This window comes from Chelonoidis abingdonii, chromosome 8 (genome assembly GCF_003597395.2).
Source record: "Chelonoidis abingdonii isolate Lonesome George chromosome 8, CheloAbing_2.0, whole genome shotgun sequence".
Lineage (NCBI taxonomy): Eukaryota > Metazoa > Chordata > Testudines > Testudinidae > Chelonoidis > Chelonoidis abingdonii.
The window spans coordinates 101,810,236-101,829,159 of NC_133776.1; the positions used below are offsets into that span (position 1 = coordinate 101,810,236).

At 45.0% G+C, this 18,924-nt stretch overlaps 1 protein-coding gene across 1 annotated transcript in view; it reads left to right on the plus strand.

The window, feature by feature from the left end:
* Nucleotides 1–1,590: 1,590 nt before the first annotated feature.
* The window catches only part of GPC3 (glypican 3), a 278,345-nt gene continuing 261,011 nt past the window's right edge, over nucleotides 1,591–18,924 (plus strand). The window contains exon 1 of the mRNA XM_075068898.1: nucleotides 1,591–1,749. Within this exon, the coding sequence (XP_074924999.1) occupies nucleotides 1,641–1,749 (109 nt within the window). The 5' untranslated portion in view covers nucleotides 1,591–1,640. The remainder of the gene's footprint in view (nucleotides 1,750–18,924) is intronic.

An 18,924-nucleotide genomic window follows, 5' to 3' on the forward strand; every position in this document is an offset into this window, starting at 1 on the left:
TAACCTCTCCCCCTCCAATGATTTAATACCCTAAAAAATGTTGGGTTCTTTTTGTTTGCCATCTGGTGTTTGAGCTATCAGAGTTAATGTTTTCCAGTTTCTATTTGAAACTATGAGGGCTACAAACTTATTTCAGTTTATTTTTTTTTAAATGTGAAAGTTCAGGAGATCTCAGCTCATCACGTGCCTCTAGGAGCTGGGGCTTTTCCAGAATGCCCAAATCACATGAGACTCACAATTAAACCAGGAGACTTAGCAACACCAAGGACTAGTGTTCTGAATATTCAGTTGGCAATACCATAAGGGGCCTTACTTCTAGAGAGCAGGAGCTCAGCAATTTCTAAAGATCAGGCACCTACTAAAAAGTGAGGTAGCTAAAAAGACTTGTTGTTTAGAAAACCTTGGGCATCTATTAGATGTTTTTCTGCTCCGGACATTTCAGTACAAGGCTGCCCAGTGTGTGAGTACTGTTTTTCATAGACTGTATTGTATGTGCAGTTCCGCCCAGACTTCTGCAAATAGTCCCTGATCCTGCAGTTGGGTATGTGACGCCCACTGACTCGTATGGTGCTCCATGTAGGCGTAAGGGTCCATCCACACACATCCTGCTTGTCTAGCTCATGCCAGCCCCATGAAGGTAACAGGATTTGGCCTGTAGTAATGCTCACACAGTCGGAGAAACACTGTATTTGCAGGGCCGGCTCCAGGGGTTTTGCTGCCCCAAGCAGCCCCCCCCCCCCCCCAAAAAAAAAAAAAAGCCGCGTTTGCGATCTGTGGCAATTCAGCGAGAGGTCCTTCACTCCAAGCAGGAGTGAGGGACCCTCTGCCAAATTGCCACTGAATACCTGAACATGCCGCCCCACTCTGGAGTGGCTGCCCCAAGCACCTGCTTGATAAGCTGGTGCCTGGAGCCTGCCCTGTGTATTTGAATAGACTTCGCTTAGCTGACATTAAAAACTGAAAAATAATTGGTTTGTTCTAAGCCCATTCCAGTTAAGGCTGTGGGTTTGGAAGGCTGGAGAGCATATGCAAATACGGTAATGCTGTGAATTGTATATTCAGTGGCATGCATTACCCCAGTGTCACAAACTCCCCTCCATCAAATCTTTGCTCCTCTTTCCTGTCAAACACCTCATTTTACCCACATCCTCGACCCCGATCTGGTTCTTTCCTACCTCTGGCCCTCTCTCGCCTACTGCGTGCTCCCAGCGTGCCCACAGCCATAGGGATGTGAGCAGAATGATGCTCTAACATCACGTTGCCCAACACAGCTTAGCTATATCTCTAGGGCAAAGCAGGATGGGGGCCTGTGCTTTAAGCAGGGTTTTGGTGACTACTATCCTCAGATGGTGGGGGCGGGATGGTTCCCCTCCAACTTTATCCATGTTGCCTAGAATGCCTCTTCCCTCAGCTGTGCATCTGCTTGGAAGCACAGTAGGGGATGCACAAAATCCAGAGTGTTGCAGTTAAATCAGGAGACTGAATGGATCTGCCTGATGCAATTATTGCGATGGTACGAGACTCTGGAGCTGCTTTCTTTTTCTATATGCTAAGGTCATCTTCTAACGCGCTCATCTCTATATGCAGGGGCAGATCTGCAAGTGTGTGTCCCGAAGGGCTCAACCTGCTGCTCGAGGAAAATGGAGGAGAAGTATCAAGCAACGGCTCGTTTGACCATGGAGCAGCTCCTGCAGTCTGCCAGCATAGAGCTGAAGTTCCTCATAATTCAAAATGCCGCCGTCTTCCAAGGTAAGCGTTTGGAACGACTTTCCCTTGCACGGCCATCAGGGAGTGTTATGGTGTCCCAGATGCTCGGCTTCGGGAATAAGGATTAAGGCTGAATGGGACTTTTCCCCTCTGAGCTCTGCTGGAAGCAGCCCTTGCTACATCAGGAAAGTGCAGTGTCTTATCCCCTGCATCCTCCTTCAGGGTATCAGTGGGGCACTAGCCACTCCCCTGACCTGGGACTGCCCCTGCCAGGGCCGGCTCCAGGCACCAGCATTCCAAGCTGGTGCTTGGGGCGGCATTCTGCAAGGGATGGCAGTCCCCCTTGTTTTGCCCCCAAGCAGCCCGCCGAATTGCCGCCGCGGGCAGGGGGAGCAGTCTGTGTGCCCTTAGGGCGGCAGGCTTGTTTCCACGGTGGCGGCAATTTGGCTGCAGCTTCTATGTTTAGCTGAAGCCGCCCCGGAGAGCTAAACATGGAAGCTGCCGCCGAATTGCCGCCACCGCGGAAATGCGCCTGCCACCCTAAGGGCACACGGACTGCCCCCGCCGCCCAGGGCGGCAATTCGGCGGGCTGCTTGGGGCGACAAAAACTGTAGAGCCGGCCCTGGCCCCTGCCTGCAGCTTGGGGCGTGCTAGCTGCGGCATTCTGCTTGGGGTATGGGCTGAGAGAAGGGGGTCCTCGTGCCTCCCTCTCTTTCCCACCCCCCCTTTAGTGCCAATGGAGGACAAGCCGTGTAACTCTTACCTAATTAGCAGACCTTACTGATATAGTTCCTCTCAGTGCTACTAGGGAAAGATTTGTGGTGAAGCGTGTAGGGCTTCTGAGGCTTTGCAGCTGTGTTCAGGGGTCTCTCTTTGATAGCGACTGAAGCATTAAATAAATGCTCACGCAGCTCAGTCTGGGCCATGCCTTGTTGCCGAGCTGCAGTAGCTACGTGGTCGCGGCACTGTAGGGTTTCAATGCCTGGCTAATTAATTCATTGTGACAATCTGCTGTGGAAGCACTTAGTTTCTTTCTGAACTTTCATGGCGTGAGGTCTCTAATGATCAAGCAGCTCAGGCCCCAGATGTGACAGTTACCACATGTGGAATAATTCACCATTGCCAGTAAGAAATGACAAGGCCCAGTAGCTGATATCTGAAAGAGCTACAGGTTTCTGTGCTCTGTTGCTGTTGGCTTAGTGGAGGAAGTGTTGTGTAGCTTGCAGATGAACAGCATTTTGAGCCCCAAAAAGCTGTGAATGGGGGTTCCTTGCCAGTGTGTCTGAATTTTGTTTTAAATCCCCTTTGTCAGATGCTTTATGCCCCCTGGTTCCTGCCCCTTCCATAGGAAAGGCGACTCGATGCACTTCTGATCTGTAGGCAGGATAGGGTTAGAGGGGCAAGCAGCCGAGCCTCCCCACCCCCCCTGCTGGTGCTGGAGGAAGAATTGGGCAGTGTCGGAGCAGATTTTGGTGGGAGATGGGGTGGGGAGTACTGTGGACCAGCTGGAAAAGAAAAAGAGCTGGTTAAACCTAGGTGTGAGTGGGCTGAGGAGATATCTCTGTGAGGTCGTTCTCGGTGTCCTGGGGCATTACGGAAGAGTAATGGAAGTTTTCTTTGTCGCTAATCCCTGTGGGATGTGGAGAGGGGGTTAGGAAGAATGGCTAGAAACTGCTTCTCTAAGGCACATCTTCTCCACTTTCCAATCCAAAGGGGCTGCTCCGTACTAGATCCGGTTTTCGCTTCCGAACCTTGGTAAAATTATAAATAGCCTCTAGTTTGAAAAGCATAAGGGCTCTTCTGTGGCTAATATAGAAGCTGCCCCTGGATCAAGTTGATGGGAGGAGACTATCCCAGGTGTTTCTTTGGTTCTCGTATTGCCTGTGGCTCTTGTGGCAAGGATTTCTGACCTGTGCACAAGCCCTCTAACCAGGTTTGTTTCTAAAACTGTGTTTGGATGATGATGGAGGTGCATCAGCCAGAATGGCCCTGTTTGACACTTTCATAATAACTTTCCTCTGAAGGTCCCAGCGTACTTCAACAGCTCTAACTACTAACACTAAACAATGCTCCTCTGACCCTGTGCAAATAAGTACTGTATTATTCTGACCTGACAGATGGGTAAACTGAGGCGCACGGAGCAGACACAATTTGCCCAAGATCACAAAGCAAGTCAGTAGCAAGGCTGTTATTCCTGATGCACAGTCTCTGGACTGAACCACTAACAGTCAGTCATTTCGAAGGAGTAAAGAGAGATTTGAGCATCCCTCTAATAGAAACAGTGGATATAAATTCTAAGACCACACATTTTTTGTGATGTGCAAGTACGTTAAAAATCCCTTTGTTTAGAATTAACCAAGCTGATACTTGTACAATTCCTTCAGTATCAGACTTCATAAACCCACCATTAAAATGTGTGTGTGTAATAATTTTGCCAATACCTACTGCAGGCTGCAGTCCAGAATGAAAGTCTCACTGAGGTAGCTAAATACTGTCTCTGCCCATGGGAGTAGCGTGTTGCTCTGTTCAGTTACCCGTGGTTTTCCCCCCTCTTTAATTTGATGATATGTTGTTTTCTCAGCAAAACTGACCTTTTGATAAACACATTTCATTGCTGGAGTATGGCAATTGGTATAGTCACTTGTGCTTGCAATTGCTCTTCATGGACTGTCCTCAAGCAAAATCTTTTCTTCCACAGCTAATGTGAGATGAAATGATTGCGTGAATGTTGACCAACATAGTACTGGGATTCAGTCATTCTAACTGAATAACTTTTGTGCTCTGTTTAAAAAAAAAAAAAAAAAGGCACAAGCAATCAAGCATTTTCCCAGCATGCTAGTATTCTTTGCAGAGTAACCTGCTAAGGACAGGCATCTTGTTTATTTTTGACCACGTCTTGCTAAGGGCCAGATTCAAAGCTTACTGAAGTCAATGAGAGTCTGTAATGAACTTCTGATCAGACCCTAACAAAAGCAGCCAGTACTCAGCTTGTCGGCACGTGTGCTGCACATTTTATTTCTCTGAAAAAACTAAATGGATAGAAGGGTTTTTGGAGCCTTTTAAATGAGAATGTATTTTATGAGTGCTAAACAGAATAAGGTAAACCTCCTGGGAGGATGAGATGACGTGTACAGGAGGAACGCGAGGCATAGTCAGAAATGGTGCATAGCTAATGAATAGGACTGGCTGGAAAACAAGTATTTCCTCTCGTGAAAAATTTTGAGATTTTAGAATCTGCTTTCATTCCAGGTTGGAATGGAACCAAGATCTTTCAAAACAATTTGCACAGAGAGAAAAAGAGCAAGCGAGAGAGAGAGAGACTGACCTTCCTTCTCCTCACCTCCTCCAAGAAAAGGCAACAGGCCAGCCGCCAGCGGGTTCATCTGGCCATGTGGAAGGTCTGCCTCTGGATCAGGCAGAGTAGGGACTTGGGTGTGTGAGACCCGGGTTCTAGGTTATTTCCTTAACCGCTGTGCTATTGGCTGTTGAGGGAGGTGTCTCTCTCTTCAATCTGGACCAGAAATTTCATCCTGGACCTGCAAAACAGTCATGAAGAAGGTTCAGCTGAAATTGACATGGATCCATAAAAAGTTTTTTAATTTCAACGAATCAACATTTCCTGATGAGAAAATGTTTTGCTGAAAAATTCCCAACTAGCTCGACTAATGAAACTAATCACTGCTGGAGCAGAGATCTGGTGATACCTTTATCAAAGAGTGTATTTCTAGCTGGAATCCAAGAGCAACTCAGTTCAATTAGCTCTGTATAAATTATTTTGGACTCAAAGAAGACTGATTACAAATGTTCAAAATTGGGTTCTTTACTTATCTTTGGAATTAAAAGCTGGTGTATATTTTATTTATTTTTTTAAAGTAGAATATGGGTCTCCATTCTTTTAAAAATATTTTGGCTGGTGACGCACCAAAGGCTGTGAGAGCTGCAAAAAGTGGGCCTTGATCCTACATATGGACTTGGGAAGAGATGATGAAGGCCAAAGAAGCCACAAAAAGGCCGACTCTCTCATAGGCAGGAAGCTGTCGAGGTGATGGGGAAGAGTCTTTTTTAGAGTTGTAGTGCTTAGTGCAAGAGTTTTCTTAACCCTTCTCACCACATGATTCCCAGTTACAGCTGTGCAATGTGTCTTACAGATTCTGGAGAATCTGTCGTGGGATGGGTGTGAAAGAACAGAGATGGGTTGTCCTGCTCCTGGTGTTGGTTACTCTACTGGCAGAGGGCTTTGGGCCTGATTTTTTGGTGGTGTTTAGGCACCTGAAGATGCAGATATGTCTTTAGGGGCTCTGTAAAATCCATGAGGATGCTTCTCTGCATCTTTAGGCATCTAAATACCTCTTTAAAATCTGTATCTACAATCCCTTTGTATCCGCTTTGTCCAAAATGGACTCGATGCGTGGGAAGTGGAGGGTTCCATGACTCTACAACCTGGGGGCTTCAAGAAAAAACCCAACACTATGAGATTTGCAATACAATTGTGAGAGTTGGCAACATAGTTAAAAGGAAAAGCTCAAGTAATGTGTAGAGATGTTTTTTTTTTTAAAAAGTTATTTTGAAAAACTGTCCCTTGTCCTCATCAGTTACTTTGACAAAATGTCACCGATTCCATGGGTCTGACCTGCATGTCTCCTGGGAGTGGTTTGCTGGGAGGAAATAATTGTGCTGCTGCCTCAAGCGGTGTAATATGTTGGTGTGGGAACATATCCTGCCCACTCACAAAAAAGAAGAAACCCTTCAGAGTTGATTTTAATATTTGTAGCCTGACATCTGAAGGGACCATTAGCCTGACAACCAGTATCTAGCCCAGATGTTGTTATTTTTTCACTAAATGTAATTTCTTCCTGCCGAAGCTCTAGCGGCCTCTCTGCTGATAAAGATCAGGGGAAATTGTCTGGCATTCACAAAAATCTCATCCAGGCATATCTATTACAGTGTTCACTTAGCAAAGTTTATTAGATTATTAGAGTTTTAGACCCTTGAGCTCTTCCTTTATTGCAGTTTTAAGAAAACACAGCAAAAAAACAATCTTCACAAAATTAAAGTGGTACATTGAGGCCCTGGTTTGTCTTACAGGCATTTTTTAAAATTATGGAGGTGGTTTAAACAGTGTTTGTTACCTTAGAAACTTGCTAATATGACTGTTTTAAAATGGAACGGAGCTAGCATCCACTGTGGTATATTTGTGATGGCAGGTTACGTACATAGCAGGATTGTGCTGTGTTACCTGTTACCAAGCACACGTAGACCCTGTGGTTCAGGTCCTCAGCTGGTGCAAGTCATTGTTGCTCCACTGTAGTGAAGGGAGCAGTGCTAACACACACTAGCTCAGTGCTGGGCAAGGGTGTTTCAGGCTGCTTTTCTTGTCGCACTATGACCTCCATATCCTAGCTCTGATGGCTAATGCCATGATGGTCCTGTGATGCTTGGTGCTTTCCCTCTCCTCTGGCTTTTGGATCCAATCCCTGCCTTGGGGTTTCAGGTTCCCCGCAGAGTCTAAGTTTGCCAGTTTTGGTTGGATGTATTTCTGGAGGTTTCATCACATGATGTAATCTTAATTAAACATGAATCTTCAATTCCGGGAGACTCCAGGTCAATCCTGACAACCCTACCCAGACCTTTCTTAAAATCCTCCCATCCTCTAAATAACAAAATATAAATATAATTTTAAAAGCGACCTTAAAGGTGAACGGGAAGGCAAAGAATGGTATCTTTTTTTTGTTTGTTTATAATGTGTTAAAAAAAAAAAAAAGAGCTGTGAACAACTTCTTGCTGATTTTTTTTACATTAGTAACCCCTTGTGTTATCTGCCCTATTTTTGATTAGGGGTGGGGGTGACATCTTTCTCTGAAAGCAGAGGCAGGTGATTTAGGCTTTGCACAAAGAAACTTTTCTCCAAGATGTTGGCTAGGAGTCTGAGTTACACAGGAGTGAACAAAAACAAACTCGAAATGTCATAGCCACTCAAGTTACAGTGATCATACAGCGAGTGTGAAAAATCGGGACAGAGGTGTGGGGGGGGGGTAATAGGAGCCTATATAAGAGAGATCCCCAAATATTGGGACTGTCCCTATAAAATCGGGACGTCTGGTCACCCTAACTCAAGTGCTCCCATATCAGTCTCTTGTGATGTACTCCCATGAGTTTTCCAGCAAAACAAGGAAAAAAAAAAAAAAAAAAAGGAAAAGAAAAAATCAGGTGAGGGGAAACCTCAGATTTCTAATGTAGTTTTTTGAATGTGAAATATCTTTTGAGGTTTTTAAAATACTCTGTAGATGCACAAATGGACTTTCTTTTCTTGCACTGACCGTTAGGCAGGGTAGAACCCCCTCCTCCTTGCTCCATAAGTCTTGCTAGAAATCTTGGCCCCCAGCAAGCCCTATGGCATAAGTGGGGCTGGTAGTTCTAACTGCAGCAGGGCTGCTCGCCCCACAGTGCTGTGGCTAGCAGCAGAGAGGACTGCTAATGCAGTGCACTTGGGGAAAAAGTTGCTTTCGTGATTTGAAATGACTGCTCATTCTCTACCCCCCTCAGCTAATACTAATCAGAGAGCAGAGGGTCATGTTCAGGTCTTGCTCTATGCCGGTGAAGCAGCGTAAAAGGTCGGTTGTAACCACATGCCAGTTGCTGGACCACGATTTCCTCTTGGAGACAGTCGTGGTGATGACCTGCTCTAGCTTGTTTACCGCGAACCGAATGCATCCTGGGATGTTCCCTACGCGTTTTAATCAATCTGAATTGAAATTTGGATTTTTCGCTCGGGATGAAATTTTGTCCCCAGTAAGATGAATAGCAAAACCCTCATTGGCTTGAATGGGGTTGGGATTCCATCCTCTCTAACCTCCATATTCTCATTTCTAGTTTATTTACCCTTTAATTCTTACACTAATGTAGTGTATATACCTGCTGCATTATACGGTTGCACACAGTTCTTAAAGCTATGGCTATAAGTGGCATTTAAAATTTTTTTTGACAGAAATGATCACTCACACCATTATTTTAATTTAGATTTATAAGATGCCACCAACAGGCGCCTCATCCTGTGCTCTAGGAGTTCTTACATCAGTAGCCTAGTAACCAACACGAAGGGTCTCATCCTGCTATGGAAACTCTTATCTCCCTACCATGCTCCAGCCAAAGAAACAGAAAATCTTCAATCCAGTAGGCATCTTGCCAAATGTGTGGGGAAGAGACCGCCGTGCAGCCCGTGTGGAATGCCAACCAATCCAGCCAGGTGGCCAAGGCGGGAATCCAAATCTGGATGCGAGAGGCAGTAATGATGATACTGTCCTAGATGCTTCCTCTTGCCATATTGTCTACTCTTGGGATATTTGGTATCTTCCTTAAAGCCCCAGCTCCTGGAATCATGTGATTACATGAGACTCTTAGCGTGCTTTTATTTGTTTTTAAAAGAGAGTTCCTAGCCATCATGGTTGCCAAGAAAAGTTTGAAAATGTGACCTGAATGCACCCAAAAGGCTCAGAAACCTGAAGTCAATGACAAAGAACCCAACATTTATTATTCAAAAAAGTCACACGATTTTTAAGACCATCTCATGATTTTTGGGAAAGCTGGGTTGTGGCTTTTGAACACCTGGGCATGGGAAACTGTTCTATTTCTGCACATTCTCATGCACTAGATATTAGCTTCCTAATGGGCTTGAACGTTTGGCTCTAGAGAGGCCCACATGCATTGGGATCTCTGTATCCATGGTAAAAACATTATGTGGTCTCTCTTTCTGTAAATGCATGGACCAGAATGTTTCCCACGCTGGCGTGAGTGGTCTGCTCCACTGAGCTCTGGTGGACCACGTATGGAGTGTGTTTGGATGACGAGAGGATTTTCTGAGCAAATGGTCAGTCATATCCAGGTCCCCTAAGAGGTTTGGGTGCTGAGTGCTCCCAGGGTACAAGGCTGGGGTGTGGCTGAAGGGCTGGCCTCTTGGCTGGGACGTTGACAAGTTCTTGGAGCAACCGCTGTCTGTGTCAGGGGTTGGCCATGCCCATCCAAGCACCAGCTGCATTTCTTGTTTTTCTTTGTGCTCTGTGTCTGGGTGGGTGGGGATTATTAGCTGGTGGTCGCCACCCAGGCCCTGTCTGGCTCCCTGCAATGTGGTGGACGACGTGGACCTGGCTATGGGTGGATACCGCAGTTTCTTGCAAGAGCTGGCTTCTGAAAATTCAGGCCCAGAATGGGGGAGGAATTTATCTTCCAGAGCACAGACTTCCACGCAGAAAGATTAACAAGCGAGGTTAGCTTGTGTTTCTTCAGCTCCCTTTATCTTGCAGAAGCTGAAACTGCTTTACAAATGTAAACTGATATATAGCTCTGCTTCCCTTCAACCCGCTCCCAAAATACAAGCGTCCGATGGTGAGATGTGGCAGCTGTTCAGTCACATGTCGCAACACTGCACGGCCGAGAGGACAGTGAGTATAAAATGTGGCATTCAACTGGAACGGCAGTGGAGGCACAGGGATGCAGAACGCAATTATCTGAATTGGAACCTGGCCAGGGTGCTGCAGTTAACTTCTTTTAGGCCAAATCCGTCAGTCTTGACGTGCGGCCTCGCCCGGCTCCCATTAAAGTCAGCAGCAATAACCTCACTATCCTTAGTCGTAACAGAACTGCTGGTCTAGACTCAGACCCCCCTCCAACTGGTTTCAAAGGGGATTTTGCCTGAGTAAGGACTGCAGGCTTTGGAGATGTTTGAGTGTACTTGGGTCTCTAGTCTCTCTTTAAAATGACGACTGACTCAACCAGATAATTCAGGATTTGTAATAAAGGAAGAAGAATATTTTCTCACTCCCAGACCTGTAATCTCTCTAGATTGTGGCTAAACAGCTGCTATAAAGAGGGATCAGACTTATTCCTCTTTGCACTGCAGTAGGATATCAGAGAGCTGTAATTCTTAGTCCTATCAGGCGGCCCAGAGGGCTGTAAATTTTCCATTAGACATAAATGCAGATATTTTGGTTACTTATAGTTATTTACGCTATAACCATTCGTATCTGTCAGGGCTGAAAGCAGCTTTGACATTGCAAGCTTCTATCAGGTTATCTTTTATCGGTTTAGCAGTGCCTAAGACACACACACATATCGAATAGCCAATCCTATTGTCGGAGCCCTCTCAAGTATGACTGAATTATTTATTTTGTTATGATGAAAATGTCTAGGCTTTATTGGGTTTTCTTTGAAGAAGTTGATTCTGCCTGAAGTCTGGAAGATAAAAGATCAGTGATTGTCTCTCCAAGATTCTTCTTCTGTCTCCTCCAAAGCTTTTAATTTGTCACAAGCTGCTGTTGCTACTTTAAAGTCAAGGTGAGAGAGTTAAGCCTCTAGAATTAAAAAAACAAAAAAAAACCAAAAAAAACATTAACTATACGAAAAACTCTTATCTTTACTAATTATGCCTTTTACTGGTAAATCTAAGATATCTGCAGCATCAATTAGGTAAGAAGCGATCAGGCTGGATGTGCCTTAGGGAGTTTTAAGTATTCTAGTCAATCACTGCAGAATGAAATCATTGGTATCAGGGCTGCTATGTAAAAGTCACAGCTCATGATTTGGTATAATTTAATACTCCAACACTTTAAAACCAATTAAGTTTGACAATACAGGAGGGTGTTTCAGGTGTTGGCAGTAGGAAGACTCGCGTGTGCTTTAGCACCATATTTACTGTACTTAAATGTTGAAACTCTTCAAGATTGTTGAGGTTGAAAGGGGGAAGGGTGGCGGGGGGAGGCATTGCCTGAAAACAAGGAAGAAGAACAGAAGAATTTAAAGTGAAACATAACAGAGGTGACAATCCCAGAGAATGTGAAAGACCAGGAATCTGAATTAGTCCCGAACTAGGAAGGTCAAGGTTGTAGTCTGGTTCTTTTACAATTGGGACCAAACTCTGATAGCCATGCAAAACTAACCTGTGTTACAAAGTATCAGAGGGGTAGCCATTAGCCTGGATCTGTAAAAAGCGACAAAAGAGATCTGTGGCACCTTATAGCCTAACAGATGTATTGGAGCATAAGCTTTCGTGGGTGATTACCCACTTCCTCAGATGCATGTAGTGGACATTTCCAGAGGCAGATATAAATATGCAGGCAAGAATCAGTCTGGAGATAATGAGGTTAGTTCAATCAGGGAGGGTGAGGCTCTTCTAGCAGTTGAGGTGTGAACACCAAGGGAGGCAAAACTGCTTTTGTAGTTGGCTAGCCATTCACAGTCTTTGTTTAATCCTGAGCTGATGTTACAAAGTGACTGCATTTACCGTGCTGCAAGGGAGTGTCCTGTGGTGTACATGGGACCTTTGTGCTTAGGAGATCCCAGTCTCTTGAGCAGTTTGTGAGATGCTGACAGCTAGAGTTGAGCATCCAACGGAATTTTTGATTGGTTGGCACTTCTGAAAAGTCAAATATGTAAATAATTTCAGGTCAAAGGAAACATTTTGCGTCAATAGAATCAGTCTGGGGCTTTGTTTCAGCTTTGAGCACTTTGAAATGTGTATGAATTTTTAAAAATTTGAAACAAAAAGACACTTCAGACAACAATGAAAGAAATATTTGGTTTTCAAAGAGTTGAAATTGAAATACCTAACGTTGTTAGGAGTCTCTTTTCTCCCTCCCCTCCCCTGATGAACAATGTGATGAAACCAATACAAATGCACAAACCTTATAGTGTTGCCAAATCTGCATTTTTTTTTTTCTCTAAAAGAGTTTTTCAACTGAAAAATTTCACCTGGCTGCACTGCTGTTTTGAAGCCATTTGGGAAAGCTGTGCTAAAGATGCTTAGTCTACAAATGCTTTGAGAACCTGTTGGCTTCTCCAGCCATGTGGATACAGAGCTGAGGAGGAGGAGGAGTTGGTGGGAATTGATTATTTGTATTACAGCAGCACCTAGTGGTCCCAACTGAAGTTGCGGTCCCTCTGTGCTATATGCTGTACATATGTAATATTGTAATCAATAGTCCTGGGTTGTGGTGGGCCTGGGGCCGTTGCTCCAGTCTCTGCTGGAACATCAACCATGGAGGGGCTATGCAACCCCATGCAGTGGCTGCTGTTGGGTGTGGATTGTGCCCCTGCCCCACTCTCTGATCTACTCCTTGGTTTCCAGTGTGTAGGGAGGGTTGAATTTCATTCCCAGCGAAGGGGATGGTGGTTCTGATTTTGACAATGGTGAACAAGGGAAAGAATTGGTCATAGAATGGAACAGTTACCGTCAAATGCTATTTCCTTTTCCACCTGGATCTCACCATGACATTGCCTCTGCCCAGGGCAAGAGAACATCAATATCTAAGACAAATGTTGCAAAACTTCGTTACCCCTGAGAAGACTGAGAAGGTTGTAATTGATTAGCAGACCTGGCTGCTTGACATGGCTGCTATGTAAACGTAATATAATGTCTGTAGTCAGAAGAGTAGGGGATTGTTAAAGGATAAGCACTAACCTAAAAAAATAAATAAAAAAGCTCTTAGTTATAATCAAACAATAGTAGGGGTGGGTTTGTAGGGGTCAGAAACACAGCTGTGTTGTGAATGGTGAGAGGGCTGTCTAACCGCTATCCCTCTTGAGTCTTTACAGAGCATGTCCGGCTTCTGTAGAAAATATCAAATTCTCACTTATGTACAGTCAAATAGTGATTTAGGTCATCTTCAGGTGGAGAGGGGAGAAACCGAATGAAGTTTATTTTTTTTAGATGAGTGTTTAAGTCTCAAACTTGTGCATACAAATATATAAGCATTGTGATTTCATCCTCTAGATCATCCACTGATTTGTATACCTTTGCCGTGGCCCTTCTTATTAGTTTAGAAAGGAATTTAAACTCTCGATGCCTCAGTATCTCCTCATCTCATCAGTTTTGAGGTACGTCTCTGAAACGAACCCTCCTATTTGAGGGGTGTGTGTGTGTGATGTGTATATAAAGCATAGGAATGGCTAGATTTGATCAGATCATTGTCAGAATACTGGCCTGGACGGCCCAATATCTTGTGCCAGATGCTTCAGGAAAAGGTGCAAGAAACTTGGTAGTGGTTAACTATGGTGACGGGTTCCACAGATTATTGATTGTGTTCAAAAATATATATATGTATAGGTGTAGATTTGTTTGTATAAATATATATAACTCTAATTATAAGATTCCTTGGGGGGAAATGTCACCATTCCTTCCAATAACTGGAACTCCTTGTTCATAAATCAAAGGTAACCTGTTTTTTACAAGTCTAGTAGAGTCTGAAAAGCACCCTAATGCTTTGAATTAGAAGCAGAGCCGGAATTGTAACAGCAGTGTCAAATGATTTGAAATTTTGGGGCTCAGCAAAATGCAGAACTTTGTTGAAGCCTTGGGCTTTAAGAAATGACTGCTGAGAATTGATGAGCTTCTTTAACAAATTGTAAAATCCATCATTGGGAGTTAAGGCTGTGTAATTGCCCTCCTGAGTCACACAAAACTTAATATTGGATGTATTGCATGACAATGTTCACTACTAGCAAAGAAGATTTTAAAGGTATTTGTTTAGCATTTTCTCTGCCTGGAGTTTAAATTGCAGCTCTCCATTGCTACCCAGATAGCAAAGGTATGGGCAGTCGAACATGACTGACATACGTCCTGGGAGTCTTTCTGCAAAACTGGATGTGGTAGGATCCATGAGGGCTGAAAAGGCAGGGCCCTAATGTCATTGTTTTGGAGGGGTTTCCTCTTTGGTACTCTGCAGATAAGGTGGAAAGGCTCCCACTTTCCATAGCTTCCAACACGTCATCCTCTGCTGCTGCTGTTCTCTTCTGTGGGGAGGGAAACCGAATGTGTTTAGCTCTTTACGTTTCCCTTGTAGACATGGCTCCTGTGGCCAGAGGCCGCACTGGGTGCTTAGCAGGGGAGATAGCTGACTGGGCTGGGCTCCTACAGATTCCCCGCTAATCACAAACAGATTAGATTGCTCTGCCCCCACTGACCCAAATCAGTCTGGGACGCTCTCCAATGCTCCCCCCAGGGGCCTGTTGCCATAGGTTTTGTGGCTCCTAAAGGCTAGTCCTGGGGGAGGAGGGTAGGGATATTGGAAAAGGGAATATGAATATCCAGAGGGTGAAAAATTAGCTTAAGAGGTTACCCTTGATATTGGAGGGGTCCCAAGGCAACGTAGGGAGAAAGACAAAATGAGCCTGGCTTCTCAGACCAGGGGTAACATGTACAGCTCAACTCCCTGTTGCAGTCACAGTGGAGTCCCGCATAGACTAATGGCAGAGTACTGCCCCTTTAAATCTGCTGCATCTCTGGATTTCCCCTGAGGTTAAATATCGCTGACTCCATTTCACAGCTGGAGAGATTGAGACTTTGAGGTTCACCGACTTGGCTGGACAGAGAGTGGACTAAACAAGTGCCTGGGTTCTGCTCATGTTTCTGTCACTGACTTGCTGCCACCTTAAGCATGTCCCCTGTCTCTTGTGTGCTGCTACTTTCCTTGCTGGGAAACCTTGTCTTCCGTGGATTGCAAGAAAATGAGCCTCCCTGCCAAGAAAGACAGGTCCTTAGCCTGCTGCACCAAGGCCTGCATGGTAAAGAGGCAGAAGTGTATGAATGGATGAAATCATAGGAAGAGTTCAGTCCTAGTGACCTGTGGTCTCTTGTTGAGTGTTTACGAGATCATCCCAAAGATCTCACCGAGCATCTGCCTTCACCTTAGCTATAACCTCTTCCTGGGAGGCTCAAAAGCTGTCCCTAGAATTAGAGCAAAGAAATAAAGATTCCAGTAGTGAACTAATACAGCAATTAAAGGAAGAACTTCGCTAAGAAAGGACTAGAGTTAAAAAGAGAGAATCCAGAGGGACATGGCAAGGCCTAGCTGGAGTTTGGCATTGAGGCCTGTCAGTGGCTGATGAGGAGGAGATAGGCCTGGCTCCCATCCCTGGGCTTAATCCTCTTGGCTAAGGCATGGCCTATACTTAAAGGTTGGTTGACATAGCTACAGTACTCAGGGTGTGAAAAATCCACCCCCTGGAGTGACAGAACTATTTAGGTTGCCAACTCTGACTGAAGCTATTCCAGGAGTTCCCCCCCCCCCCCAACTTGATGTAATGTAATTTTCTTAAAATATCCTCTTAAAACCTCATGGAGTGCTTTCAGTAGTCACAGGGAGATCAATGCCAGTTCTGGGAGACTCCAGGCCAAACCCGGGGGGGGTTGGCAACCCTACAAACTAACCCTCACTGTAGGCTAGGTGGCGGAAGGTGCTTCCATTGAGGGACGGCACCTTTTTGCTCAGGACGGCGGTTTTCTTACAGTGACAGAAAAGCCACTTCTGTCACTGTAGGCTGCGTCTACACTAGGGGGTTAGGTCACCACAGTTATGTCGAGGAAGCTAGGCTAGTGTGGTCTCCATAGTGCAGACAAGCCCTGGGTGGCACTTGTGGACTGATTCTCTTTCGGCAGCACTTGCAGACTTCATAGATGCAGTGTTTCCTGTGAAAATGCTGCTGTGAGCATTTATTTTGCATGCATTGCTGCGAATAATTCCCAGCACTGGGGGCAGCCTGAATTTGGAGGGGAGTGAAATCATGTGAAACAAATTTGCCAAAAACTTTGAGTGTTTTTCTGTGAGAAGGTTTTCGGGCTCTGTGGGACAGTCAGCAATAGAAGGGAGCATAATGCTGGCTGAGGGCAGTATACCTCTACTCCGCTATAATGCGGTTATGGGGAGCTAAAAATTCCTACTGTGTTATAGCTGAAACTCCGTTATATCGGGGTAGGGGCGGCAAGACTCTGGCAGTGATTTAAAGTCCTCTGGGCTCCAGCTGATGCAGGGAGCCCAGGCCCTTAAATCGCTGGTGAGCCCCGCTGCTGCAGCCCTGGGGTAACAGTGGCAGGGCTCCAGCGGGATTTAAAGGGTCCGGGGGTCCCCGCAGCAATCGGAGCCCCAGACCCTTTAAAGCACCGCTGGAGCCGCGCTGCTGCAATGCTATACGCAAACCCGTGTTATATTGGGTCACGTTATAGCAGGGTAGAGGTGTAATTCAAATCTCCCAGATAGAGCCCCGGCCTTCTACATCTCCACTTCTCTTGTGTTCTGTTGGGGTGTGAGGCAAGCATATCACTCCCTGGATAATGTGCTGCTTCTAGCAGCTTTCTGGCAAAACGCCTTCTGCACATGCTCCTCCATCAGAAAATGAATTGCTAGGTGGTGATTGCAATATAACCAGAGAGAGGGAGCATTGTACATTCGTTTGAGCTTTCTGCTTTTTGGAGCATTTACAAGCTCAGTTAACTGTCTTGTTTTCTGTAATTACGTCTTGAGTCAGGAGTTATCGTGGATAGTTCAAGTATTAACACATCTAATTCCCCCCCATAATGCTATAAAATAGTCAAATTATGTCTTCCAGTTTGCACTAGGCAGCTGTAAATGTCACACTACCATCCAGCATGGTATTTATGGAACTCCACGGGGCTGTAATTTTTGGTATCCCCAATACAAAAATGGATGTGCAAGAGTTCTTCATTGCCTGGCCTGAAAGGATTAAGGAAGGAGATAAATTCTCCCACTGCGCTAAGTATTCAAAATGCAGAGAGGAGCCAGTGTGTAAACATTGCTTTGGAAGCAGGGGGGAGGAAGAGGAGGAAAAAAACCCCTAGACCCAGCAATAAAGTCAAGGACAGGAGGCAGCATGTGGAAAGGAAACATCCCACTACATTGTCATCTACTTCACTTTTCAAGCTGCAATAAGACATAGCAATAAAAAGGCCAATGATGCATTTCACCAAGTGATATGGACTCTCGCCGAGCCAGTTAAACTGTCAATATGCCATGGTTTCAGATTCTTTCTAACAAACTGGGTCGCCTCAGGTCTGTTACTCACTTACGTGACTTTTACCGCTGATGCAAAATCAATTTAGCAATTCATAATCTTACATTTAATTATGAAAGTAGATGAATTTGTAAAAAGAGACATTGAAATAAAACATGGACAGATGGGACCCCCTCCCACTGTGGCGTGCTGAGGCATTGCGGTCTGTAGCGTAAAAGTGATGCAATTAGCCAATGTTTGCAGGTCACCGTAATTCTTGGGCACAGTGGAATGGGCCACGGTAGAATTAAATTTTAGAGCTGAATCTTTACTCTTTGGTAGGTTTAAACCGGGTCCTTAATGACTATTTAATAATAGAAGCATTTTACTCTGATCTGTCATTAATTTTAAAAGCTTAAAATTAGCTTTACTCATTCCACTCCTAACGAGTACTTTTTCTCTTGTACTGAAGAATAAAGAAACATATATGACAGATTCTCAATACGCAAAGCTTGTTAGGGCTATAGGAGAGAAACCTGCTCTCACCAGATCTGTGTATCATTAGCATTAGAGCAGTACTGGTGGAGTGGGGTTTTTGGCTCCATGTTTGTTGTTTCTGGATGCAGCATCCGGATGCTTTGGCCCAGATTTGTAAAGGTATTTAGGCTTTGCTACGCTGTGTGGCAATGGTTAACTGATTTAGGAGCCTAAATCTCATTTTCAAAAGGAATTTAAGCATTTAGGAGCTTTAATCCCATTGATAATCAATGGGGTTTAGGTTCTGAAGTGGTTAAGTCCCTTTTGAAAATGAGACATAGGCCTGGTCTATGCTTAAAACTTGGGTTTACCTAAGCTAGGTTGCTCAGGACTGTGATAAAATGTGCACCTGTGCGATATAGTTAGGTTGACCTACCTCCATTGTACATACTGCTAGGTTGATGGAAACGACCGGTTCTCAAGGGGGTGGATTTATACAGCGATGGAACATCCCCTTCCATTGCTGTAGCAATTGTCTACACTGCAGCTATACCACTGTAGCATTTGGGGTATAGATACATACCCGTAGGCTCCTAAATCAGTTAGGGTTTGCAATGCCGAGTGCAGCAACACCTAAATACTTTAAAAGGGGCAAGGTCCTTAAAAGTTTGTGTGTGTCACTGGTGGCCCAGTCAAGGTCCTGCCACCGCCCTGCCTATTCTCCCTGAGGCCTAGGGTTTCCAAGTCTCCAGGATTGTCTTGAAGTCTCCAGGAATTAAAGATTAATTTTTCATCAAAGATTTTGTCATGTGATGAAACATCCAGGAATATGTCCAAGCAAAATTGGCAATCCTACTGTACAGAGGTCCCTGCCCCTTTCCTGAGGTCCCACCCTCACCCTGCCTCTTCCCCCGAGGCCCTGCTCCCCACTTGCTTCTCTCCGCCCCCTTCCCCCCATCACTTGCC